Source organism: Bos indicus x Bos taurus, chromosome 8 (assembly GCF_003369695.1).
Source record: "Bos indicus x Bos taurus breed Angus x Brahman F1 hybrid chromosome 8, Bos_hybrid_MaternalHap_v2.0, whole genome shotgun sequence".
In the NCBI taxonomy this organism is placed as follows: Eukaryota; Metazoa; Chordata; class Mammalia; order Artiodactyla; family Bovidae; genus Bos; species Bos indicus x Bos taurus.
Genome location: NC_040083.1, coordinates 112,115,187 through 112,138,380, shown reverse-complemented (window position 1 = coordinate 112,138,380; position 23,194 = coordinate 112,115,187). Strand labels below are relative to the sequence as shown.

The window sequence follows — 23,194 nt, the reverse complement described above, 5'->3', positions numbered from 1 at the left end:
CTTTGGGGAAAGTTCTTCAGGTCGGCGTCTCCTCCTCCCTACCCCTGAGGGAGCTGAAAAGCAAAGGGGAAGACGCAACAGTGTCCAGAATAGAGGAACTAATCAAATCTGCAGGGTTAACTGACCCTGTGTCTGAGCGGGGAAGGGGCGCCGAGAATTAAGTCCTGAAACAACTGACACATTCTTACCTAAACTTTTTGCCGGTTTTGATTCAGTCACGTGAGTAATTGTTGGACTGAACTATCTCGGGGCTTCCCTGTATTGTCTGCGGACAGGTGGCATCTGACCAAGAGAGGGACAAGTGTGATTTCTGTCTTTCCACATTAACTCCAAATAAAAGGTTAAATTAAATAAAATTAAATATCAAAAGGCAGAGACACCACTTTGCCAACAAAGGTTCATCTAGTCAAGGCTATGGTTTTTCCAGCAGTCATGTACAGATGTGAGAGTTGGACTATAAAGAAAGCTGAGTGCCGAAGAACTGATGCTTTTGAACTGTGCTGTTGGAGAAGACTCTTGAGAGCCCCTTGGACTGCAAGGAGGTCCAACCAGTCCATTCTGAAGGAGATCAGCCCTGGGTGTTCACTGGAAGGACTGATGCTGAAGCTGAAACTCCAATACTTTGGCCACCTGATGCGAAAATCCGTCTCACTGGAAAAGACCCTGATGCTGGGAGAGACTGAAGGCAGGAGGAGAAGGGGACGGCAGAGGCTGAGATGGCTGGATGGCATCGCCGACTCAACGGACTGGAGTCTGAGTGAACTCCGGGCGTTGGTGATGGACAGGGAAGCCTGGTGTGCTGCAGTCCATGGAGTTGCAAAGACTCGGACACAACTGAGTGACTGAACAGCAGCAAAAGAAACGCGAATCCCTGGACTCACGAACTTAGAAAGGTCATGAGTTAGCGATGATGCTGCTTTAAAAGCATTCTCTCACCCACTGACAGGCGACACGTGGTGTGTGGTTACCAGTCCACGTCCAAGGAGGAGCCCCAGGGAGCTGTCAGCCGCAGAGACACACGGTAGCCCACGGGGAGCCCCGCGTGGCCCCGAAGCGGCGAGCCCAGCACTGCCCACTGCTTTTAGATGGGATCCAGCCCAAACTGCGTTTTCTTGTGTACTCCAAAGCTACGACACTGTCACAGTTAAAATGCTCGTTAAGCCTGGACGCTAAGCTGGGCGACCTGACACGCGGGCGCTGGAGGCCCCAGCGCCTCCCCGGGAGCACGCAGGGAAGGGCGGGGGACCAGGCCGACCGGAGCTGGGGCGACCTGCTAGCTCTGCCCGGGGCCGCGGCCCCCAGGCCTTCACCACGGCGTCCACCACAGCGTGCTCCTGTGACCAGCGCCCGGAAGAGCCCGTCTGGCCAGTGGGAATAAGCACATGGGCGAGGGCTGGCCAGTGGGAATTGGCACATGGGCGAGGGCCTTCCAACTTTCACCCAGTTTTTCAACCTGATGAGAAGCAGCTCTGGAGACGGGGATCCTATGTCTGTTCTGCTGACACTTGAATTTGTCACCTGGAACGTGTGCGCAGAGGCTCTGTGCAGCCGCTGCCTCTCGAACAAGAGGCCCGCGTTCCCCAGGCAGGGACCTGCCCCCCTCCAGCCCTGGCGTTGCCGGGTGGGGCAGAGCCTTCCTGGGCCCCGCCTGCCACCGCGGGGGTCCGGGGGGCACACACGCATGTGTTGGCACAGTCCCCAGGCCCCTGCTTGTGAGCGAGGCTCGTCCCCTTCGCTGAGGCCTCCAGGGAGGAGGCCAGGGTGTCGCCAGGCAGAGAGGCTGAGTCACAGGACGGAGCGAGGGGCCCGGGAGCACAGGGGGCAGAAGAAGCCACGAGTCCTGGCGTCTGGAACCTGGACGAGGCCAGAGCTGCCTCTGGTTCCAGGGTCAGCAGCCTGTGCGGTGCTGTCTTTTTACAACTATTTCCTGACCCATTAACGACACAAAGGAGGGGGGCTTCCTACCGCCTGCCGGCTGCAGCTTCCCAAGGCGCATCTGCCAAAGTCAAGCTGTGTCCCAGCTGAGCAGGGACCCAGGTCCTGCTCCCGACCTGCGGTGTCTCGGGCCCCCTGGAAGCTTCCTCAGTGCCTGAGGTCTTCCCTCTGCCCACAGTGGGCTGGGCGTCCGCGGAGCTGAGGGCTCTGGATACCGCAGGGCTGTTAGTGGTGGGAGGAGGTACTTGGTCCGCCACCATTTTGGAAAAATAAACCACCAGCATGCATGTACTTAAAAAATGTTCCTATGGTGCTTTTGAAGCGCAGTTGAGCTGTACTGGTAAAAGCTCTGACTTCATCCAGCAGGCCATCTAAAGCAGGAATCCGTTTCAGGTGAGCCTCAGGCTGCAGTCAAGGTCCCGGCTGGCATGGGTGTCCTGCAGGAACCACGGCCCCAGTCACAGCTGCTCACATCTGCTGACTGGGTCCATCACCCACCCCGCCAGGGAGGAGAGGCCAGCCCAGCCCGGGGCCAAGTGCATCCTCAGGTCAGCAGAGAGAGAGGGAGCTCCCCAAGCCCCAGGAAGACAGGAGACGGGGCAGGTCAGCAGTTCCCTGCTGGAGACCCCAGGCCCCTCCTGACCTGACGGGACCCCCCCCTCCTCCCTCCTGCCACCTGTTGGCAGAGACCTCAGCGCCCTGCACAGAACAGCTCGTAAGAAACTGGGTTCTCCCATCAGCCAGGTCCAGTGCGGGGCCAAAAGGAAGGCAGGGGCCCGACCCATGCTGGGGGCCCCACCAGTACCTTCTCCGAGTGTGGAGAAGGCGCAGACCATGGGTGCCCCCGGCCTCCTGCAGTCCCCCTGGCCAGGCGCACCTGAGTGGTCACCCTCATCACAGGGCTGCGGGGCCTCCCTCCCTGGTGCCCTCGTGGACCAGGGACCCCGCAAGGTGGGGGCTGGAACGCGGCTCGGGCCCAGACAGAGAGGCCATCAGAAGCAGGCGGAAGTGGGGCCAGCTGTTTGGTTGGCGGCCTGACCCCGGGGAGGCACTCTCAGCAGCCCCCTGCCTGCTGTGGGCCAGGCTGCACTCCCCCAGCCCACGTCCCCAGGCCCCCTCCAACACCAGGGCTTCCTGTCACGTGGACGGTGGCTTTGGAGTGGCCTGGACTATGGGATGGGGGTGATTCCCATGACCTCGCAGAGGAGGCGACAAGAACAGATCAGAAGGGGGGTGAGGGGCAGAGGGAGACTCGTGAGGCAGCAGGTATAGAAGGAGATCCCCCAAAGGCCCGGGCCGAGGGGAGGACAAAGTGGGCAGAGTGAGGATGCCACCGTGCATGTTTGTCACCAGCTGTTAATCCCCACCATGATGAGCAGAGTGAAATACTCAAAAGTATTTTGAAATATTCAGTCAAGCTGAGCGTATGACACCCGGTGCTGAAGGGCTCCGAAACGCTGCGGCGCCAGAGCGCGGGGACCCCAGACGGCGGGGTGGCCAGGATCCCTCTTCTACGGTTCCCAGTCAAACTAGAATCACATGCTTTGGACCAGGGTCTGCTCTCAGACCAGGATTTCTAACCCCCAACCACGAAGCAGAACGATCCTCTCTAGGGCCCCACACAGGCACACCCCTGAGACACCATGATGGGGGGACAAGTCTGATGCTCCTGGTGATTCTCAGTCAGTCTTTCCGGGGGGGCTGAGGGGACGGGGGAGAGGAGAGAGTCCTGAAAGCTAAGGGATAAGTGATGGTTGAACAGGCCAACGGACTCCGGGGCCAAAGTCTTCCCTAACCCTCACATCCTTTCAGTCCCCAATTGTTCCCAGATCATACTTTGGATGGAGAAGAACAGCAGCCGCAGGAGAGCAGAGCCCTGGGAGAGGAGCTCAGAGCAAGCACGGGCTACCTCTGCACAGGCGGAGCCGGTGACGTCACTGCGTCCCAACGAGCAGCCCCCCAAGAAGGCTCCAGACTGGACCCCAGACCCCAGAGCAACACCCCTCCCCAGCGGGCCTTCCCGCCAGGATCGGCTCCTCCATGAGACCCCACCCACCACCACTGTCTCCCTCTGGGCTCGCAGTCCCAGACCCCCAGCTGAACCCTTCACAAAGGACTCAGTTTTCCCGCGTCCCAGGTCTACACTGGCACGGATGGGAGCCTCCTCCCCAGGTGCCTGTGTCTACACAGCTGTAAGACAGGTGTGTGTTCACACCACAATTCTCCAGGCTGGAATACTGGAGTGGGTAGCCTATCCCTTCTCCAGGGGATCTTCCCAACACAGGGATATAACCTGGGTCTCCAACGTTGCGGGTAAATTCTTTACCAGCTTAGCCACAAGGGAAGCCCAATTTAGGACTTCCTGGTGGCTCAGACAGTAAAGAGTCTGCCTGCAATGCTGGAGACCAGGGTTCAATCCCTGGGTCAGGAAGATGGAAAGAATTGACAACCATGAAACTCCCGGAGGTTCTGTGGAAAATCTCACCGCCCGCAGGACGCTGGTGGGCCCATTCTGGCTCTACCACAGTCATCTTTTAAAAATACTGTCTTTTTAAAAAAGCAATTAAGACGTGAGGGCAAAGCACAGTACATGTATTTGACTCTGGCGGGACGTGAAAAAACGGCTTCAGGGTCCGCGTTTTTCCCACTGACTCACCGAAGAGTTAAATCACGGCCTCCAGAAGCCCCTCAGTCGGCCTGTGGCGACGCCTCCTGCGCACCGGCCCCATCCTCGGAGGGCGGCCGGGGAAGCTGCCGGGGAGAGGGTTTCCAGGCCTGGGGTGAGTCCCACCGCGGACTCCGAGGAAGGGCCGGCAGGCGGGCGACCACGAGGAGAGTCCGCCTACTTGGTTTTGAAAGAACATTGACCGCCCACTTCCTGAATAGTTCACCCCAAACTTTACAACTTTTGCAGGCGCCTCGGCAGTGCCAGAAGCACTCGGGCTCAGAGAAGAGTGGAAACTATTTTTGGCATCCAGAAGGGCGGCTGCGGGCCGCCGAGCGCAGTCGGCGCTTGGATCGCGGACTGCCTTTTCGGAGTTTGAAACTCTAATCAGGGGCGCATCCGAACAGGCCTCGGGCGACTCGGCGGCAGCGCGGGCGGGATCCCCAGGGGAGCGCGGGGGTGGGCGCACGGTGCCAACTGGAGCGCCGGGTCCCCGTGGCCCCGCCGCGGCGCCCCAGCTGGAGACGAGGGCGGGGACGGGCCCCGCGCGCACACCCGCTCGGAACCCGGCTCCGCCCGCGCCTTCCCGCACTCAGAGCGCGGCCCCTCCTGGAACGCGGCGCAGGGGAGCCCGAGAGAGCCGTGCGCCCACCCGGGCCCGGCTCTCCGCGCCCCGCCGGACGCGGGTCAGAGAGGGGGGCGTCAGGAGGGCCCCCCCGGAGCCGGGACAGGGGTACGGCGCCTGGGGCAGGAGGGGGAAGCGCCGAGTCGGAGGAGAGGGGGAGGGGAAAGGAACGCGGGAGAGGGGGGCGCCGGGCTCCGGGAGCAGGGGGCCCGAGCAGGGCGGGGGAGGATCGGGCGAGCATCAGGGCCAGCGGGGCGGGGGGCTTTCCCCGGCGGCCCCGACGACTCCCCCGGCCGCGGGGACTCCGAGCTCCAAACAAAGGCGGCTCCGGAGGCGGCGCGCGCTGCGCTCAGGTCCGCCCCCCGTCCGGCCACGGAGGACAAAGGCCCCTCCGCACGATCCCCGGCCGCCCGGCGCGCCCAGATTCCCGGAGCCCTGCCCCCGGCGCCCCGCGCCCCGCCACACGACCCGGTCCCCGGCCGCCCGGCGCGCCCAGGTTCCCGGGGCCCTGCCCCCGGCGCCCCGCGCCCCGCCGCACTCACAGGATAGAGGTCTGCGGCGCCACGGCGGGCACGGCCTCCAGCAACAGATGCATGCAGCGCACCGTGGTGCGGAAGCACAGGCAGCGGCTCGGACACCCGTTGCTCGGCCTGGGGGCGACCTCGGCCAGCGCCCCCCAGCACGAGCACAGAACAAGTGCCAGCAGGCAGGGGCGCGCGGCGCGCACGGCCATGACCCACGGCGTGCGGGGCGCTTGGGCGCGCGGACCGACAGCGAGGGCCCGGCGCGTCCACCGCCGGCTCCGGACTGCGCCCGCCCGCCGCCGAGGCGCGGCCCACTTCCCAGCTGTGCGCCGGGGGCGGGGGGCGCCAGCTGTGCACATGCGCGCGGCTCCGCCCTTCCCGCCCCCACCTCCCCGAGGGCCGGGGCGGGGCGAGGACCTCCTGCCCGGAGCGCGGCGGCCCGGCGGCCCCCGCTGCGGAGGACAGGTTGGGCCCCCGGGGTCCAGTCCCAGGTCCGCGCTCACGGTCTGGGGCCTCGCCTAGCGGCCGTTGCCACACGTGTGCAATAGGAGCTTTTGTTGTTTCAGAAAACACTGTTAGAGGACTAAGCAAGTTCCAGGCAGGATTCCAAGCGCTTTCTCTCTCTCTCTCCCCTCTCTGCCTTTCTCTCGCCCCCTGCCTCCACTGCGTCTCTCTCCGTCTCTCTGTTTCTGTCTGGCTGTCTCTCGGAGACCTGCCTCCAGACAAGCCGCTGGGGATCAGAGCCAGGGTCGGGCTCCCTGCCTGGGCCCACGAGGCCTGTCCGCCCCCGCGCCAGCTCCAGCCCTAGCCCTGTCCTGCGCACTGCGGACCCCAGGGCACGGTGAGAAGCCTAGAAGACGTTTGGGTAGAGGTCTGTGTTTAGGGTTGGCCCAGGTGGACGCTCAGTGTCCTTTAGATTCCTCCCTTGTGGCCACGGCTGGAGGAACCCACTCAGCCTCCCCAGGGGGCCTTGCTGGAGCCCCCAGAAGACACAGCAAGGGCCCTGGGCCGAGACCCTCTTTTCTAACACTTGACTCCTGAGGGTCCAGTTACAGCTGAGGAGGTCCAGTCCAAAGCCCCACGGTCACCACGTCCCAGCGTCAGAGAGGAGCCTGGGTCTGTTCTGACCCCCACTGTCTGGTGGCCGGTCTGACTACTGGCAGAGAGGTGGTCTCCCCAGGCTGCTGTGGGGATGGGGCGGCGGACGCTTGCCTGTGTCAGCAGATTGCTGCCCCTCCGTGGTCCCCAGGGCCTGCCTCTGGGAGAGCTGAGCTGGGGGCTGGCCCGGCCCCCCCGAAGCTGGCGTTCTGGAACCACTGGAAGCAGCCTTCCCAGTCTCCAGGGGCTCGGACACGCCAGCCAGGCGGCCTGTGTGCTCACAGTCACAAGTCCCCTGGGGCTTCACACTCCTTCTCAAATGCTGTCTGATTGCCCCGCATGATTTTCAAACTTAGGTCAGAAACTCCAAACTTCACTGTCCTTTTTTCTTCTGAATCTCTGATGAGATCCTCTAAGATGTTTCATCAGACCCCAGCAGTCACCCCTGAGGTCCTCACCTACGCGTGTGAGTTGAAAATCCCTGTGGATTCCAGTTGTTCCTTGGGTCTCGGTCAATTTCTGCTCTCCGTCCTCCCTGCCATAACCACCAGCAGTTCCAACTCTGCCCCTCGCCCTGGACCCCCACTAGGACCCCACCTGGGCCTGCCAGCCCCCTTCCTGCAGTGGACAGAGAATGTGCGGCTGCTTGGACTCTGCCGCCCCTCCCCAAGCCCAAAGTCTCCAGGCTCCCCAGGTTTCAGCGGGTAAAGGCCGCTTTTCACCCACCCCAGGAGCAGGCGTCCGCAGCAGCACACGTCCGGTTCAGCACCACTGTGGCTCATACGTGTCCAGGCTGGGCTGTCGCCCCCAGTGGTTTGATCGAACATGAGTCCCAGTGTTGTGCTGAAGGTGTTTTGTAGGTGAGACTGACAGTGGTGAGCCTGGGCAAAGAGGAGCTCCCTCCGTACTGTGGGGGAGCCTCAGCCACTCAGTTGAGGGTCTTTAGAGTAGAAACCACTGAGGTTTCCTGGAGAAGAGATTCCGCCTCACGGCCTCAGCATGCGCTGCCCCCTGAATTCCCAGCCTCCTGGCCTGCCTCTGAAGCGTGCTCCAGCAGTGCCCACGCTGCAGGAGGGGTTCTGTGAGCCCTACCCTCCCCCGCCCTCCCCTCCCAGCCTCCCCTCCTCCCAGTTCAGCAGGGACACTCTTTCCTACTGGGCTGTCTCTGCTTCTGCACCTCCTGGGCGGTGTGTCCCGCGTCCGCCCCCTAGAGGCCCAGGGAGGCCTCACATCCGCCCCCTAGAGGCCCAGGGAGGCCTTGCACCTCGGGGATCCTGACCTTCTCCCCTTCACTGTGGCCCTCAAGCCTCCCAGGCTTTCTGTTGCCCAAGCCCACGTGACTGTTTGCATTTCTCTCTGCAGACCGCTTCCCGAGCCTCGTTATCTGCCCGCGATCCTGTTATCTGTCCTGCAGTAAACAATTCCTTCCTGGTGTGATTGTGCTGCCTGCTTAGACGTGCATTCAGAGAGACCAGGAGCCCCGTGGAATGCTCTGTGCTCTGTGACCGGCACCCCAAGCTCTGCAGCGTCACGCGGCCGTGAGGGTGGGTCGCCCGCCCGCCTGCTGTCTGAGCACCCGCCCAGGGCCGGGCCTGCACGTGACTGCTGTCCGCATACTTGAGTATCTAAGCTCGGTGACATCCCGAAGAGATGTGAGTATCCCCAGTTTGCAAATGCAAAACCCGATGCTCAGTGAAGAGCATGTCTTGTCCAGGCCCCATCACTCATGACGGGCAGGGAGGGGATGGGATGCTGACTTGGCATCACCCCTGCCAGGCCCTGACCTCACCTACTGAGCTGGCTGGTGGTGGGGGCCCCCTCCTGCAGGTCACTGGGCCCAGCCTGTGCCCCGCTGGTCCCTGCTGGCCTTCTCTGGAGACTCACTAGGGCCACGGGGGCCACCCTCCTGGGGACGCCGGGCCCCCCCGCAGCCACAGCCCCAAGCCGGCAGAGGTGACTGATGGCCAGTTTCTCCCTGCTTAGGGGCCACCTTCCCCCCGACCCCCAGGGGCCCAGGCTGTGCTGAGAAGACACCCAAGTGCCCGAGGGGCCCCCAGGGACAGTCTGCACTTCCTGCTACTTCCAGGGCAAACCTGCCTTCTGTCTGCCCATCGCTCCTCAGGAGTCTGTGAGGAAGGGAGCATGGGGTTTAGAACAAGAGAGACTGGGCAGCGGCCTCCCAAGCTCCATGACTCTGGTGACCGTCTCACCCTCTCGGAGCCCCGGGCTCCTGTCTGTCATGGGAGGAGGCAGTCTCACACTCACAGGCAGTGCTGAGGGCCTGGCGAGAGGTGTGGGGGCCGCCCCCCCTCCAGGGACGAGTGTCCTCCTGGCGGGGAGGCTTCCCGGGTCTGGAGACTGGGGGGCCATTCCCAGACGGTGAGTCAGCCCTGGAGAACCTGGCTGTGCCTGAGACTGCCCCCCTCCCCAGGGCCTCGCCAGCATCTTCCTGCCCGGCGCCAGCCCACTTACTGGCAGCCCGCGGGGAGGGCGTGGAGGTGCTCTGGGGAGGTGCTCCAGGGGAGGTGCTCCAGGGCATCACGGGCGGCATGGTGGCCAGCAGAAGGCTGACCCCACAGTCCTGGAGGCCAGAGGTCAAGGTTTGCTCCTCCCCGCCCCTCTGCAGCCCCTAGTGCTGCTAGCGGGGCCGCACCGGGCGGCCGGCCACGGCCCGTCTCCAGGAGGGCTTCCCCCGGTCTGTCCTCATCCCCATCTCCCTGTCCTTGGAGGGACATGCCGGCTTAGGGCCCGGGGTGCTCCCCCCTGATGCTGGCCACGTCTGCAGCAGGCCCGTTTCCAGAGCAGGTCACGCCCCGAGCTCCGGGCAGGACTGGGTGCTGGACAGACAGCCAGGCAGGGTGGTGATGACAGGCAGGACTGGGCGCTAAGAGACAGAGGCCTCCAGGCAGGGTGGTGATGAGCCCAGGGCCCTGTTCCCCGCTGCTCCCACCCCAGGCTGCCCCGTTGAAGAAAGGGAAGGAACAGACAGGGGCCTGCTTCACAGGGAGCTCCCTATGGGGATGAAGGGGGCGGGGTCATGCCGGGTTAGGTGTGGCTCCGTCCCAGGCGCAGGCAGGGCTCTGCGCTCCAGAAACATCTGCAGATAAGCCCGAGCTGAGCAACTTCACTTTTACTTTTCACTTTCATGCATTGGAGAAGGAAATGGCAACCCATTCCAGTGTTCTTGCCTGGACAATCCTAGGTACGGGGGAGCCTGGTGGGCTGCCGTCTCTGGGGTCGCACAGAGTCGGACAGGACTGAAGTGACTTAGCATCTAGCATTAGCCGGAGTGCAGGGCTGTCTGTGGAGGACGCGCGGGCGTGGGAGGACCCGCGGACCTGCACGCTTGTGTCTCACCCCAGACAAGGACGTCGGCCACGCTGGGCCCTGTCCCCGCTTCAGGGCCACCTGAATCCCCCACCCCGGGAGCGCGCGCTCAGCCCTGTGCACGTGGCGTCCCTTTATTGTCCTGAACTAGAAGACTCTTCTCAGCCAAATGGGCCTGCGGTCAGCTTGCCGCCAGTTACAGCCCTCCCGGCTGACACGTGCCCGTGTTTACTGTAACCCACTCGGCTTCCCTGTCCTGCACCCACTTGTTGAGAAGCTGCTGTCCTTACATCAGGTAGAGCCTCTTTTCTTACATTAAAAAAAGAAAGGAGTTGTTGTTCAGTCACTAAGTCGTGTCCGACCCCATGGACTGCAGCATGCCGGGCTTCCCTGTCCTCCACCGTCTCCTGGAGTTTGCTCAAGCTCACATTGGTTGCTTCAGAACAGTCATCGAAGCACGCCAGATGACTAAATACACCCGCTTAGAGTCTTTTTAGCCTAAGATGGATGCAGCCCCAGTGGGCTCGGCCCTGGGGCTCCGGCCGCCCCTTCGGAGCTGGGCCCGCATGGGTGCAGGGGTGGCGGTTGGCCGGCAGTGGGCCTGGCCCTGGAGCCCAGGTTCCCTGGGGCCGTGTCCTCCAGGGCTCCTGTGTTCTCCTGGAATGCTCGCCCCCCGCAGCCCCGCAGGCACTGGGCTCAGGTCCTCCAGCAGGAGCTCTACCATCCGGGGCCCCCTCCCCAAGGGTTTCACCGCCCAGATGGCTGCTGTCACAGGACCGCACCCTGACAGACTGTTGCAAGCTGCCACCCTCCCACCCCGCCTCCAAGACCGGCTCTCTTGCAAAGGCCCCTCGAGGCCTGCGTCCTCCCCTCCCCATGAATCTGCTCGCACTCTGTCTCTCAGGGTGGGGCCCTTGTGTTTCTCCCGGGACCCCTGTGCACACTCTCCCAACCCCCGCCTGACTTCTGCACCTCCTCTCCTGCCTCCCCGCCTGGAGTCAGCCCATTTCACAGGCTGGTCTTCGGAGCCGCCAGGGTCAAGGACCCAGCTTCCCGCCCTCCACGGCTTTGAGCCCCGAGGCAATGGCTCGCAGGCAACACTCCCGGAGACCATGGAGGCGGGGACCCTCCGCTTAGAGTGTCTGAGCGCGTGCCACCCGCTCTAGCTTGCGGTCTGCTGGCTGCAGGCCCGTCCCCTGCCTGGGGGCTGGATGGCAGGCCCGGGTCCAGAGGGTCACAGCCAGAGGGGGGCTCTCAGGTGCTGGGCTCCCTGCCACCATGAAGAAGGTGCATGCACGTGTGCAAAGGCCTGGGACAGACGTCCGAAAGAAACGGGAAACAGGACGTCATCGTCTTCCGCAGGCGAGCTCAGCCTGTGGTTCCACCGTGCTCCCTGACCCTGGGCTCTCCCAGCACAGACTCCAGAGGGCTGTGTCCGCGGTCACTGACCACTAGTGGCAGGTGAGCCTCCGCCCCCTCCCCTGCACTGACTGGAGCTCCGGTCCCCTGAGGAATGTTCCAGAAGGAATGTCACGTGTGGGCGCAGAGCAGGGGAGGTTGGAGAGCTCTTGCTGGACCATTGGTGCCTGGGGGGCCCAGACCTGGACGCCCACGGAGCCCTGAGCAGGATGTCTACCAGCGTTCCCCGAGTCAGCCGACCTTCAGGTCTCCTTGAGAAAATCTTAGCGGAGCCCAGCAGGGTCAGCGTCTGCTGTGAGGAGCCAGGCTGAGAGTAGAACTTCCTTCGGTCAGTTCAGTTCAGTTCAGTTGCTCAGTCGTGTCCGACTCTTTTCGACCCCATGAACTGCAACACGCCAGGCCTCCCTGTCCATCACCAACTTCCAGAATTTACCCAAACTCATGTCCATTAAGTCAGTGATGCCATGCAATCTTCTCATTCTCTGTCAACTCCTTCTTCTCCTGCCTTTCCCAGCATCAGGGTCTTTTCCAAGGAGTCAGAGCTTCCCTGGTGTCCCTTCAACACCGCTTTCCTGGGCTCCCAAGCCGGGGCCTGCTCCTGCCCTCCTGCTGAAGGCCCTGCGCCCGACGTGAGGCTGGGCCAATCAGAACGACCAAGCCTGGAGCAGAGGAAGGTTCACCGCGGGGCTGAGCCAGAGGAGCAGGCAGCTCTTTTCGGCAGACCCAGACTCCCCAGTGGGCTTCAGGGGGCAGTTTTAGGGGCAGGATGTGGGGCGGGGCTGTGGGGTGTGTGCCTTCCTTCCAGTGGGGGGGTGGGTGGTGGGAGATCAGGGCAGTGCCCGGGACCCTGGGCTCAGCCTGCAGCCCGTCCTCTGGGGTGGGGCTCTCACAGTGTCCGGCGTGTGAGTCCTGGGGGGACGGGACTCTGCAACCCCAAAGACTGCGCCTTTGTTTGCTGGCTGCTCCTCCCTTCCCTGATTGGCTACTGCTGGAATCTGCGCTTGGGAGCAAAAAGAAGGTCTGGGAGGCTGAAGACTGTTTCCAGGAAGAAATGGGGGAACCCAGAATGGTTCCGTACCTGAGAGGGCCCCACAGGGTCCTGACCGTTTTCACTCCTGGGGTGTCAGCTGGGGGCCTTGCAATATGAATGATTAGCAAGAGGAAATTGAAAGTTTACCCATGGGGGTAAACTCCACAGCGGAGGCGCCCAGGCGGGGAGCATCTCAAAGAGGAGCCTTGGAGTTCAGGTCTAAGTACCGTCTTCCACTGGGCTTCCCTGGGGCTCAGACAGCAGAGGATTTGCCTGCAATGCCAGAGATTAGGGTTCGATCCCTGGGTCGGGAAGATCCCCTGGAGGAGGGCATGGCTACCCACCCCATTATTCTAGCCTGGAGAATCCCATGGACAGAGGAGCCTGGCAGGCTGCAGCACATGGGGTCGCAGAGTCGGACAGGGCTGAGTGACTAACACTTTCACCATCTTCAGTTAAGGCTGAGAAAGAGTGTGTGGAGGCCAGCTGTAGGAAGGGGACTCAGAATAATTAACAGATACAGATTCGGTTGTTGTGCAGACTTAAGTCTCTGGTGATTTGCTATCAGCCTTCTCTCCTGACTCAGACAGGAGACTCCCTTACAAACAGAGATTTCCCTTGTGGATGAAAAAGCGTTTCTGCCATATCAGTAAACATTGTTGCAGACAGCCGGCCACTGAAGCTGCCCTTGTACCCTGGTGGTGAGACCCCAGGGAGCCCGGAATGAGGACACTCCCAGGGTGGGCTGAGAGTGATGCTTTGCTGGGCTGGCTTGCTGAGGACTTGCCGGGAGTAAGTCTCTCAGATGGCTTTCAGGGAGAGCTCTGAAGAGGTGAGGGAGGAGCCAGGATCTATGAGAGCTTTTGCAACAAAGACCAGGGGGTCAGAGCATCAGAAGACACTATTAATTACAGAAAACCAAGCATCTCAGGTTGGTGAATTTAGCCCCTTTCTATGAATGGGAAGAGGCAAGAGTCGGCTCGCTGACACCACTCCCTTGATGTGCAGCTCACGACCTGCCGGGCCAGTGTCCTGGGCTTTCTCACCCTGAGCCCCTCTGCCCCGGGGTGGCTGCGGCCCCTTTGTCTCCACTCCAAGTCCCCCCAGGACTCACTTCCCAGGGCAGCTGTGGTGGTTGGGTGGCTGCAACATTGCTGGTCTACTCATGTTAGCGTTAGTCGCTCAGTCATGTCTGACTCTGCGGCCCCATGGACTGTAGCCCGCCAGGCTCCCCTGTCCACGGGATTCTCTGCAAGAACACTGGAGCGGGTTGTCCTGTCTCCTCCGGGCATCTTCCTGCATTGGCAGGTGGGGCGTTACCACTGGCGCCACCTGCAGAGGCTGATACACAGCAGCATGTTTCGCTCACAGCCCTGCAAGCCCAGTCTGGCGCCAGGGGGGTGGGCTGCCAAGGACAAAGCTCACGTTGCCAGAGCTGCTGCAGGTCTTTGCTCAGAACCTGGAAACCCTCACCTTCGGCAGGAGTGAATGTAAAACTCTGAATTAAAGTGTCCAGAGATGAGAGTGGAAGCCACACACCAACAAAACAAGCCCAGCTGGAACCAGCGGGGACCATGGTGGTGACAAGCCTGACCTCCAGCAGAGCCCAAGTCTCACTCGAAGCTGGTCTTACTACTTTAGATACTAGATGACAAAGCTACCAGCGGCCGTGGGAGGATGCAGACTGGAAAAGGACAAGACGGGGTGGCAGCCGGCTCCCTCAGAAAAGCCCCGATGCCTCCCCGTCATTAGCATTGCTCCTCCTCTGTCTCTACTCTTGGGAATTAAACCGCCCTCTCCGGGTTGGGCAAGAATTGCTCCATGAACTTGGTTCCTGCTTTTCCGTTCTTTGGCCACTGAATAAAGACTGCGCTGTGTTGATCTCGACTTTGGTTTTAGCTGCTCCAGCCTGAATGAGAAAGGAAAGTCTCCTGCCAAAGCAGGGAGCCGCGGCCTGGCCGGGGCCTGAGCAGGGTCCCCTCAAATCAATTCGGTAGCACGTGGAGGACCCCAGCCCGAGGCAGGACCAGACTCTGGGGGAGACTAGACACCCCCAGAGCTAAGACACCGAGCCCGTCCGTGGATCAAGGATAGGTGGGTGGGGAGGAGCTAAGACACGGGGCCCGTCCGTGGATCAAGGATGAGACAGGCTGAGATTCAGATCCAGACTCAGGAGACATGCTCTCATTCTTGAAAGTGAAAGGAATTCTACCCCTTGTTCTGCAGAAAAGAAAAAATTCAAAAATGTGCCCATGAGCTAATCTTTCGAGCTTTTATCAGATAAGCCGAAAGTATTTAAGAACATTTTCAAATCAACACTTCACTGGATTCCCAGAAATACTTTTGTATTTTGGCAGTACAGCAAATGATAAGACGTGATTCCCAGCACAAGTGAACTGCAGAATTCCAGCTCCTCTAGCCCTGGAGACGCAAGGCGGGAGCAGGAAGTCTGGTTGCTTCCGGTTAACCAGCCGGTCCGGCCCCGTCAGTGAGGCAGCAGGTAGAGCACAAGCCGGGCAAGGAAGGGAGATTTCAGGGAGACACGTGGGAGTCTGCACCGGCAGGCAAGGGAGCAGCAACACCTGTGAATATCGATGTGAAATAAAACTCATGTCTTATGACAAGACAAGGAAAAGTGAAGCATGAAAAGTCTTCTCTGCCCTCTGGCCTCCTCTCCTGCATTAGGCATCGCCTGGACCACCACATCGGCAGGAATACCCACTCAGCTAAAGAGCAGCCTTCTGCCAGCATCAGCAAGACGACTCTTTATCGAGAACACTTGTTGGTAATCTCAGACGAGGTCACATGAACCACTGCAATGATGACGCTTACATCTGACTATGTACCATTGCTTTGACGTACAGTCCCCTGGCTCAAAAATCGTTCATAACTGTGCCTTGATTTCTGGTGGGTGGACCAGTTCTCAGGGCTTTCTGAGATGCTCCTCAGGTCATAACCCTTGAATCTGGCTCAAATAAAGTTTTCCGTTTTTTTCTTAGATTGACTGATTAATTGTTCATCAACTTAAACTTCTTATTTTCTAGATCCTCCTGTTGATAATCTATTATCTTCTCAGATAATCTATTACCTTCTTGCTCCTTTATAATCAAGAACCTACTTCTGTTAAACTGAAAAATCAACTGGATTGTCATTTATCCCAAATCTTTTCCCGTGTCCAAGCTCAATTCAAAAATTTTTCCTTACTCAAAAAATCATTTTGAGGCAACTTAAGGAGTATTTATATTACATAGAAAGAAAAAGCAAACACGTAGATAAGGAAAAGAAGTCATTAGAAAATTAAGAACTGAGGCGGAGATCAGAGCCTGGAGAGGACTCTAAAGATAGAGAGGAGACCACAGCGTTTGGCTGGACATGAGCCAGGGCTGCTTCGGACCAGCTGAGAGGTGCTGGCACAGGATGCTGCGTTGGACACGAAAAAGGAGCCCCCAGGAGCTGGGATGTGTTGGCTTCCTCATATCAGGCAGGGTTGCCTTATCTGCATTGATTCTGGTGGGAGTCGATCTTCATGTTGTTTTTACATTCCATTCAGCTTATACAGTGACCAATAACTTTTGGGGCATTTTGGTGAAAGTGAAAGTCGCTCAATTGCGACCCCAGGGACTATACACTCCTTGGAATTCTCCAGGCCAGAGTACTGGAGTGAGGAGCCTTTCCCTTCTCCAGGGGATCTTCCCAACCCAGGGATCTAACCCGGGTCTCCCTCATTGCAGGCAGATTCTTTACCAGCTGAGCCACAAGGGAAGCCCAAGAATACTGAAGTGGGTAACCTATCCCTTCTCCAGCAGATCTTCCCAAGCCAGGATTGAACCAGGATCTGCACTGCAGGTGGAGTCTTTCCCAGCTGAGCCACCAGGGAAGCCCAGGAATACTGGAGTGGGTAGCCTTTTACTTCTCCAGGGATCTTCCCAACCCAGGGATCGAACCCAGGTCTCCTGCACTGAAGGCAGATTCTTTACCAGCTGAGCCACTGGGAAGCCTGAGAATACTGGAGTGGGGAGCCTGTCCCTTCTCCAGCGGATCTTCCCAACCCAGGTAATGGGAGGAAGGTGCAAACTCCCAGTTACAGGGTGATTTGGTGCTGGGACGACCACAGAGCCGGGAGCAGAGCTCAAGCTGCTGTAGGGCCTGAGGACCATGGGTTCCATGAGCCCTCATCCCAGAGGAAAGAAAGGATTGTGGCCTCTTTCTGGCCCTTTCTCTGTGTTGTGTCTGTGCGAGGGGACGACTGCTGAACGTGAGCAGCTCACAGGGCAGATGTCCCACCATCACATGCACACCTGCATGTCGATTGCCTCCCAGTAGAACTGGGGTGGGAGGGACGAACCACACACAAGGAAACGAGGCTGCTAATCTGGTCACTCAGAGAGACTTTGCGCGATGGTTTTTGTGAAGAAACTTCCAGATCTAAAGCTGTGCAAACGTAAAAGGAGAAAGGACAAAGAGTCACGTTTGCTTTCCTCGATGTACCTTTTAACTTGCTTCAGGCCCGGGGCTCCCCCGTGTTGCTCTGCTGCACTGAAAGGTCCGCACCCCCAGAGCTGAGTGTGGAGGGAGTGGACCGTCCCAGGACCCTGACAGCTCCGGGCCTCCTGCCGCAGAGGGACAGGGACCAGGGACCAGGCCCCAGGGAGCCGAGAGGCTCTGCTCACTAAGGGCTCTGCTGCTCCTGGTGACAGGGCTCCCGGGAGGAGGCAGGAGGCTGCTTTGGGCTCCAGAGGGGAGCTGCCAATGGAGTCATGGGCGCGCAGAGCATCCGCATCATCCAGGCCTCCTCACTGCCCGGGGTGGAGGGCACGTGGTGAGGAGTGTGGGGTGACCCCGGGGGGCACGTGGTGTGGAGTGTGGGGTGACCCCGGGGGGCACGTGGTGAGGTGTGGGGGGTGACCCCGGGGGGCCCGTGGTGAGTGTGGGGTGACCCCGGGGGGCACGTGGTGAGGTGCGGGGGGTGACCCCAGGGGGCACGTGGTGAGTGTGGGGTGACCCTGGGGGCACGTGGTGAGGTGTGGGGGGGTGACCCCGGGGGGCACGTGGTGAGGAGTGTGGGGTGACCCCGGGGGGCACGTGGTGAGGTGCGGGGGGTGACCCCGGGGGGCACGTGGTGAGGAGTGTGGGGTGACCCCGGGGGCACGTGGTGAGGTGTGGGGGGTGACCCCGGGGGGCACGTGGTGAGGAGTGTGGGGTGACCCCGGGGGCACGTGGTGAGGTGTGTGGGGTGACCCCGGGGGGCACGTGGTGAGGAGTGTGGGGTGACCCCGGGGGGCACGTGGTGAGGTGCGGGGGGTGACCCCGGGGGGCACGTGGTGAGGAGTGTGGGGTGACCCCGGGGGCACGTGGTGAGGTGCGGGGGGTGACCCCGGGGGGCACGTGGTGAGGAGTGTGGGGTGACCCCGGGGGCACGTGGTGAGGTGTGGGGGGTGACCCCGGGGGGCACGTGGTGAGGAGTGTGGGGTGACCCCGGGGGCACGTGGTGAGGAGTGTGGGGTGACCCCGGGGGCACGTGGTGAGGAGTGTGGGGTGACCCCGGGGGCACGTGGTGAGGAGTGTGGGGTGACCCCGGGGGCACGTGGTGAGGAGTGTGGGGTGACCCCGGGGGCACGTGGTGAGGAGTGTGGGGTGACCCCGGGGGCACGTGGTGAGGAGTGTGGGGTGACCCCGGGGGGCACGTGGTGAGGTGTGGGGGGTGACCCCGGGGGGCACGTGGTGAGGAGTGTGGGGTGACCCCGGGGGGCACGTGGTGAGGAGTGTGGGGTGACCCCGGGGGCACGTGGTGAGGTGTGGGGGGTGACCCCGGGGGGCACGTGGTGAGGAGTGTGGGGTGACCCCGGGGGGCACGTGGTGAGGTGTGGGGGGTGACCCCGGGGGGCCCGTGGTGAGTGTGGGGTGACCCCGGGGGGCACGTGGTGAGGTGCGGGGGGTGACCCCGGGGGGCACGTGGTGAGTGTGGGGTGACCCCGGGGGCACGTGGTGAGGTGTGGGGGGGTGACCCCGGGGGGCACGTGGTGAGGAGTGTGGGGTGACCCCGGGGGCACGTGGTGAGGTGCGGGGGGTGACCCCGGGGGGCACGTGGTGAGGAGTGTGGGGTGACCCCGGGGGCACGTGGTGAGGTGTGGGGGGTGACCCCGGGGGGCACGTGGTGAGTGTGGGGTGACCCCGGGGGGTACGTGCTGCAGATGTGGAGTAACCCTGGAGCCTCTTCTCCCAAACACCCTGGAATGCACACTCCGGATATTTACTTTCTAAAACACTGCGCCTGGTCCAGGGTGAGAAAAGTGTGGTCGCAGCCGGCTCTGTTGGTACGTGCCTGGCAGGACCCATCAGGAGGGCTGTTTCAGACCAGAGGCCCAGGACCCATGTGGCTGCTGCCCCGTCACCCCATTCTCACTAGAGGGACCCTGGCTTCTGGCCCGCCTCCTCACCCCCAACTTTGGTTTCCCAGGGGCCCATGGTTCCCCGGCTTTGGTTTGCTACTCGGGGCCGAGGAGGAGAGCAGGACTGGACAGACCCCCCACCTCCCCAGGCTCAGGGGGCTGGCAGGACCACCGGAAGCACTAACACACGTTGGTTTGACCCAACCTTGTTGCCACTCAGCTGTTTCTTAACCGCTGCATCATTTTGTTTTCTGTGCTGTTCCCTTCATCACAAGCATCGTGTTAGTGTGGATTTGTAACCGTCATTTCTGGTAACACCATGATGTTCCATAAAGTGCCTTTATCTCATCTGCTCCAGCCTCCCTCTGTACTAGGACTTTGGGGGTTGGTTTCACTTATTTCAGTGCATTTTCAATTGTTTTGGTATTTTAGGAGGGACATCTGGAATCACCAGGTCAAGAATTTTGTAAGATTTCTGACCTTCTTGCTAACCTGCTTTCCGTCATGTTTACACTGATTTTCAGGGCAAGATGCTTTCGACCACCAAGCTGAAAGATTTCAGTCACGACAGCAGCTCCTCGATGTTCCGCCATCTGTTGAACTTCCGTGATCCTGAAGACGCGCCCTTTCACGGAGGTGTGCCCCATGGTCTGAAGAGACGGGGTGGCGGGACCCTAAATTGCCCCCCAGGACCCCACACTCCATCCACCCTGGTGCAGCTGACCCAGTGCCAGGTGTAAGATATGGGCAACACCTGCTGAAAGACAGGCTCAGAGGGCGTGGAATCTCGGAGCACAAAGTGCTGCTGGGACTCCAGGAAGGCCGGGGAGCCGCTCGGCGCCGAGGGGCCAGGGGTGGCCCTGTGGCAGCTGGGAGAGCTGTGAGCCTCTGCACCCCAGGCCCGGGGAGATCTGTGACGGGTGCGAACCTTGGGACCTGGATGCATGCTGCATGATGACTGTGTCCATCGGGAGGGGCGTCTGCATCTGTGAGGATGTCCCTGCTCTGGGGGGACACCCGCATCAGACGTGACCTCAAGAGGAAACAGTAGGGGTGACGGCAAGAGGTGTCACGTGGCTTCTGGACAAGCTCAGGGGCAGTGCTTCCAGGAACAGTCCCGTCTGTACTCATGGACCTCAGGGTAGACGGGTCAGCCTGCAGCAACGTCGTCGCAGAAGCGGCCGTGGCTGGGGAGAAACGCCCGCTGCCCCAGACCCCACGAGCTTCCAGACTCAGTGAAGATGCACACGCAGCTAGAGACCCTTCGTGCTACAAATGTGGTAACACCTTTTTTATTTAGAGTAAGATGTGTTAACATCCAGCATGACAAAATTTGTACAAAGTTCACAATTTAAAAATGAATATCACTGCAACTTGTGATTCCACACATTTATAGCAAAATTAAAGTGTCAACAAACCCATGCCGTGTAGTACAAAAATAAATCAAACTTCAGTTCCACAGAGAGCACGATAAATATTTATACAAAATTCTGTCTTAATAAATGATTACTTAAATTAACTTAGAAATGAATATGAACAATAAGTTATAATAAATAAACTCTGATGACTCACAATAATTCCATATGAAAGGTCAGCATTCTAATATGTGACACTTTTGTGATCCCTATATAATAGTCACAGATAACTTTGATTTGATATTATGTACCAACGTTAGATGAGCAGCAGATTTGTGCTTAAAACCCCTTTCCATTGTACATAGGTGAGAACAATTAGAATCCCAAACTGATACTACCTATTACGCTACGAAAAGCATCACTATAATTGGCAAAGAAGCTGCAGACAACGACGGGGCGGGGAGATGCATGTGCCGATATGAACAACGGGGGCCGCGCAGAGGCCGCCCCGGACGGGATATGTGGCCGCAGGTGGCGAGGCGCACCTGGCTTCAGCTCTCAAAAAGGCAATTCTGAGCAGGGCAGCTACAACGAATCACACAACAGAAAGAGGGCCCCGCAGGGAAGGCGCCGCGGCGCCCGAGTCATCACACAATCTTCTCCCAGCTAATTATTAAAGTCCTCCTGGAAAACTGTAAGCTTTTGTACAGTGAACAGTATAAAGTGCCGCTGGGATGTACATGTATTTATACATATATATATACCGAGGTTGAGTATTGTATCAGAGTATTTGTGGTGAGGTCCCTGTAATGTCCCGTAGCATCATCAGGTCAGCGGGGAGGCCTCCTCGGATTCCTCCAGGGTCAGAGTCACGAGGCTACTGACACGGGAATTGCACACCTCCGTACGGATATATAGGACAAGGTAAGTGCAAATAGTCGACTGGCACGCTGTGGGGACAATGACCCTGTAAGTCCTGTTCTGCTAAAAATATTTTTTTTTAATTTTTACAAAACCCATCTTTTTTTTTTTTCATAACAAAATTTTAAAGTACTTTTGTACTTCCTGCATAACATCAAGACATGGAAGGAAGAATGCTATCACATGTAAATCAAGTCAACAGCGATCGAAAACACGACAGGTCGTCCCGGGGACGCGCGAGGAAGGGGAGCGCGGCGGTGGAAAGCGGTCTTACGCATCGCGGAGTGCAGTCGTCGGGGGAACAGTCAGTCTGCAGGGTGGAAACGAGTCTGAGATGATCTAGTGTAAAGCAAAAAGTGCTGAAGGGCATTTAGTTACTCCCACCATCTGGCATTCGTTCCTAGAGAAGGTCGCGACCGAGCAAGGCTATGCGAACGTCCTAGGCCCGCGGGCCCCGCGGGGCGGCCGCACGTGGAGCGCCGTCCGCCTCTGGACTGGACGCGGCCTCCCGAGGCCAGCGCCGGGCGGGGCGCCGGTCTGCGCCGCTCTCCCACCCAGGCCGGCCCGCCGCTCAGCCCGGTCACGCGAGGACTGGCACCGTCTGCCTTTATCCCCCACGGGAAACTCACGACAGCGACAACAGGAATGGTAACTGGATAAGGTGGGAGGGGAGAGAAAGAGTCTCAAAGGATCTTTGAGCGCAAAGGAAAACACACGGATTCTGTCGGGTAACAGACGGTTCCGAGGGCGAGGAGCCCTCGGGGAGGGAGGAGAAGGTTGCTCCAAAGCGCCCGAGAGAGGAGGAGGCGTCTTCGGGTCGTCCACCTCTACTCTGCCCCTGTCTTAGCTGAAGGTCCCACCGTCACACCATGTAACGCTCAGGAGTTAATTTAAAAGTGCTGTTTAAGCTGCTTTGAATCTTCTGCCAAGTTTCCATGGCTTGATGTTGTCTTACAATAAATTACTTATCTCATTTCTTACAGTTAATCCATATGCCATTTCCTTGGAATGCAAAAAACCTCATTTATTGCCCCCACCATACACCATCCTCCTAAAACAAACAAACAAAAAAATCACATAATATTTCCAAGCATTGTTCAAAAATAAAGCATTTTTTTGCAACCAATTCTTGCTATGAAACAATATGCACACAAAATGTATTTCTTAAATTCCGTAAGATCCTCCAACATGAGGCAAAACGATAACATCTAAAAAGTGGCTGCAGGGCCACCAAATGATCATTCAGAGCTGTTTGTGTGTGTGTGTGTGTGTCCATTTCAGTTCAAAATACTAAACATTTAATCACTAAAGCATTAAAAAGAATGTACACTCTTATTTATTTTGATCGGCTTACCTCTTCAGAAATATATATACCCCCAAATGTGCATACATTAGCAGCTATAAACATTACATGGCATGTCACACTATGTCAGCTTATATGAAAACGTACAAAAATGTGAATGTATTCCAAAACTATTCTGCAGGTACTATCTTTAAAGCAAGACATAAAATCATTATGAAGTCTTGTAAGCATAACACTGTTTCAAACAGAAATAAATATATAACACTTTCTGGTAAATTACAGCAGCAAAGAACAAGAGGCATCGTTTTTTAAGCAAGATTCCACCACTACAGCAGCTGTTCAGACCTGAATTCCTCTCACAGCCTGCTTTATATTTTCCAGTAGAGCTTTATTTTCTGGGCTCTGATAACGGTCTTGATTTGTATACATGTCCGTCAAAGTAGTCACGTATGCATCAAAATTTTGTTCATTGATTGGATCCTACGAGATATTAAATAGTAGTTCATATGCAACTTTTATTTTCTCAATAGGATATTCACATCAGCATAAAATAGTATCCCAGCCTAACGCCACTGTCCTTATCTTACTTAAAAGGCCTTTCAG

The 23,194-nt window shown here is 58.9% G+C and overlaps 2 protein-coding genes and 1 long non-coding RNA gene across 25 annotated transcripts in view; 1 reads left to right on the top strand and 2 right to left on the bottom strand.

Annotated features, from left to right (window-relative positions):
• The window catches only part of PXDN (peroxidasin), a 65,321-nt gene extending 59,264 nt beyond the window's left edge, over window positions 1–6,057 (bottom strand). The window contains exon 1 of one of the 2 annotated variants that reach the window (XM_027550714.1): window positions 5,768–6,057. In XM_027550714.1, the coding sequence (XP_027406515.1) occupies window positions 5,768–5,958 (191 nt within the window). In that variant the 5' untranslated portion in view covers window positions 5,959–6,057. The remainder of the gene's footprint in view (window positions 1–5,767) is intronic. The other variant, XM_027550715.1, reaches the window with a different exon arrangement.
• Window positions 4,594–21,400, top strand: LOC113897761. Its single transcript, XR_003512425.1, has 3 exons — window positions 4,594–5,333; window positions 8,210–8,499; window positions 19,537–21,400. It is a non-coding gene; the product is annotated as an uncharacterized LOC113897761 (long non-coding RNA).
• The window catches only part of MYT1L (myelin transcription factor 1 like), a 397,832-nt gene continuing 394,904 nt past the window's right edge, over window positions 20,267–23,194 (bottom strand). For 13 of the 22 annotated variants that reach the window (XM_027550720.1, XM_027550721.1, XM_027550722.1 and 10 more), the window contains 2 exons: window positions 22,937–23,071; window positions 20,267–22,339 (listed from right to left, as the gene is read on the bottom strand). In XM_027550720.1, coding sequence (XP_027406521.1) covers window positions 22,313–22,339; window positions 22,937–23,071 — 162 coding nt within the window. In that variant the 3' untranslated portion in view covers window positions 20,267–22,312. Of the gene's footprint in view, window positions 23,072–23,194 lie in introns of all 22 variants that reach the window. The other 9 variants (XM_027550729.1, XM_027550730.1, XM_027550742.1 and 6 more) reach the window with 3 other exon arrangements.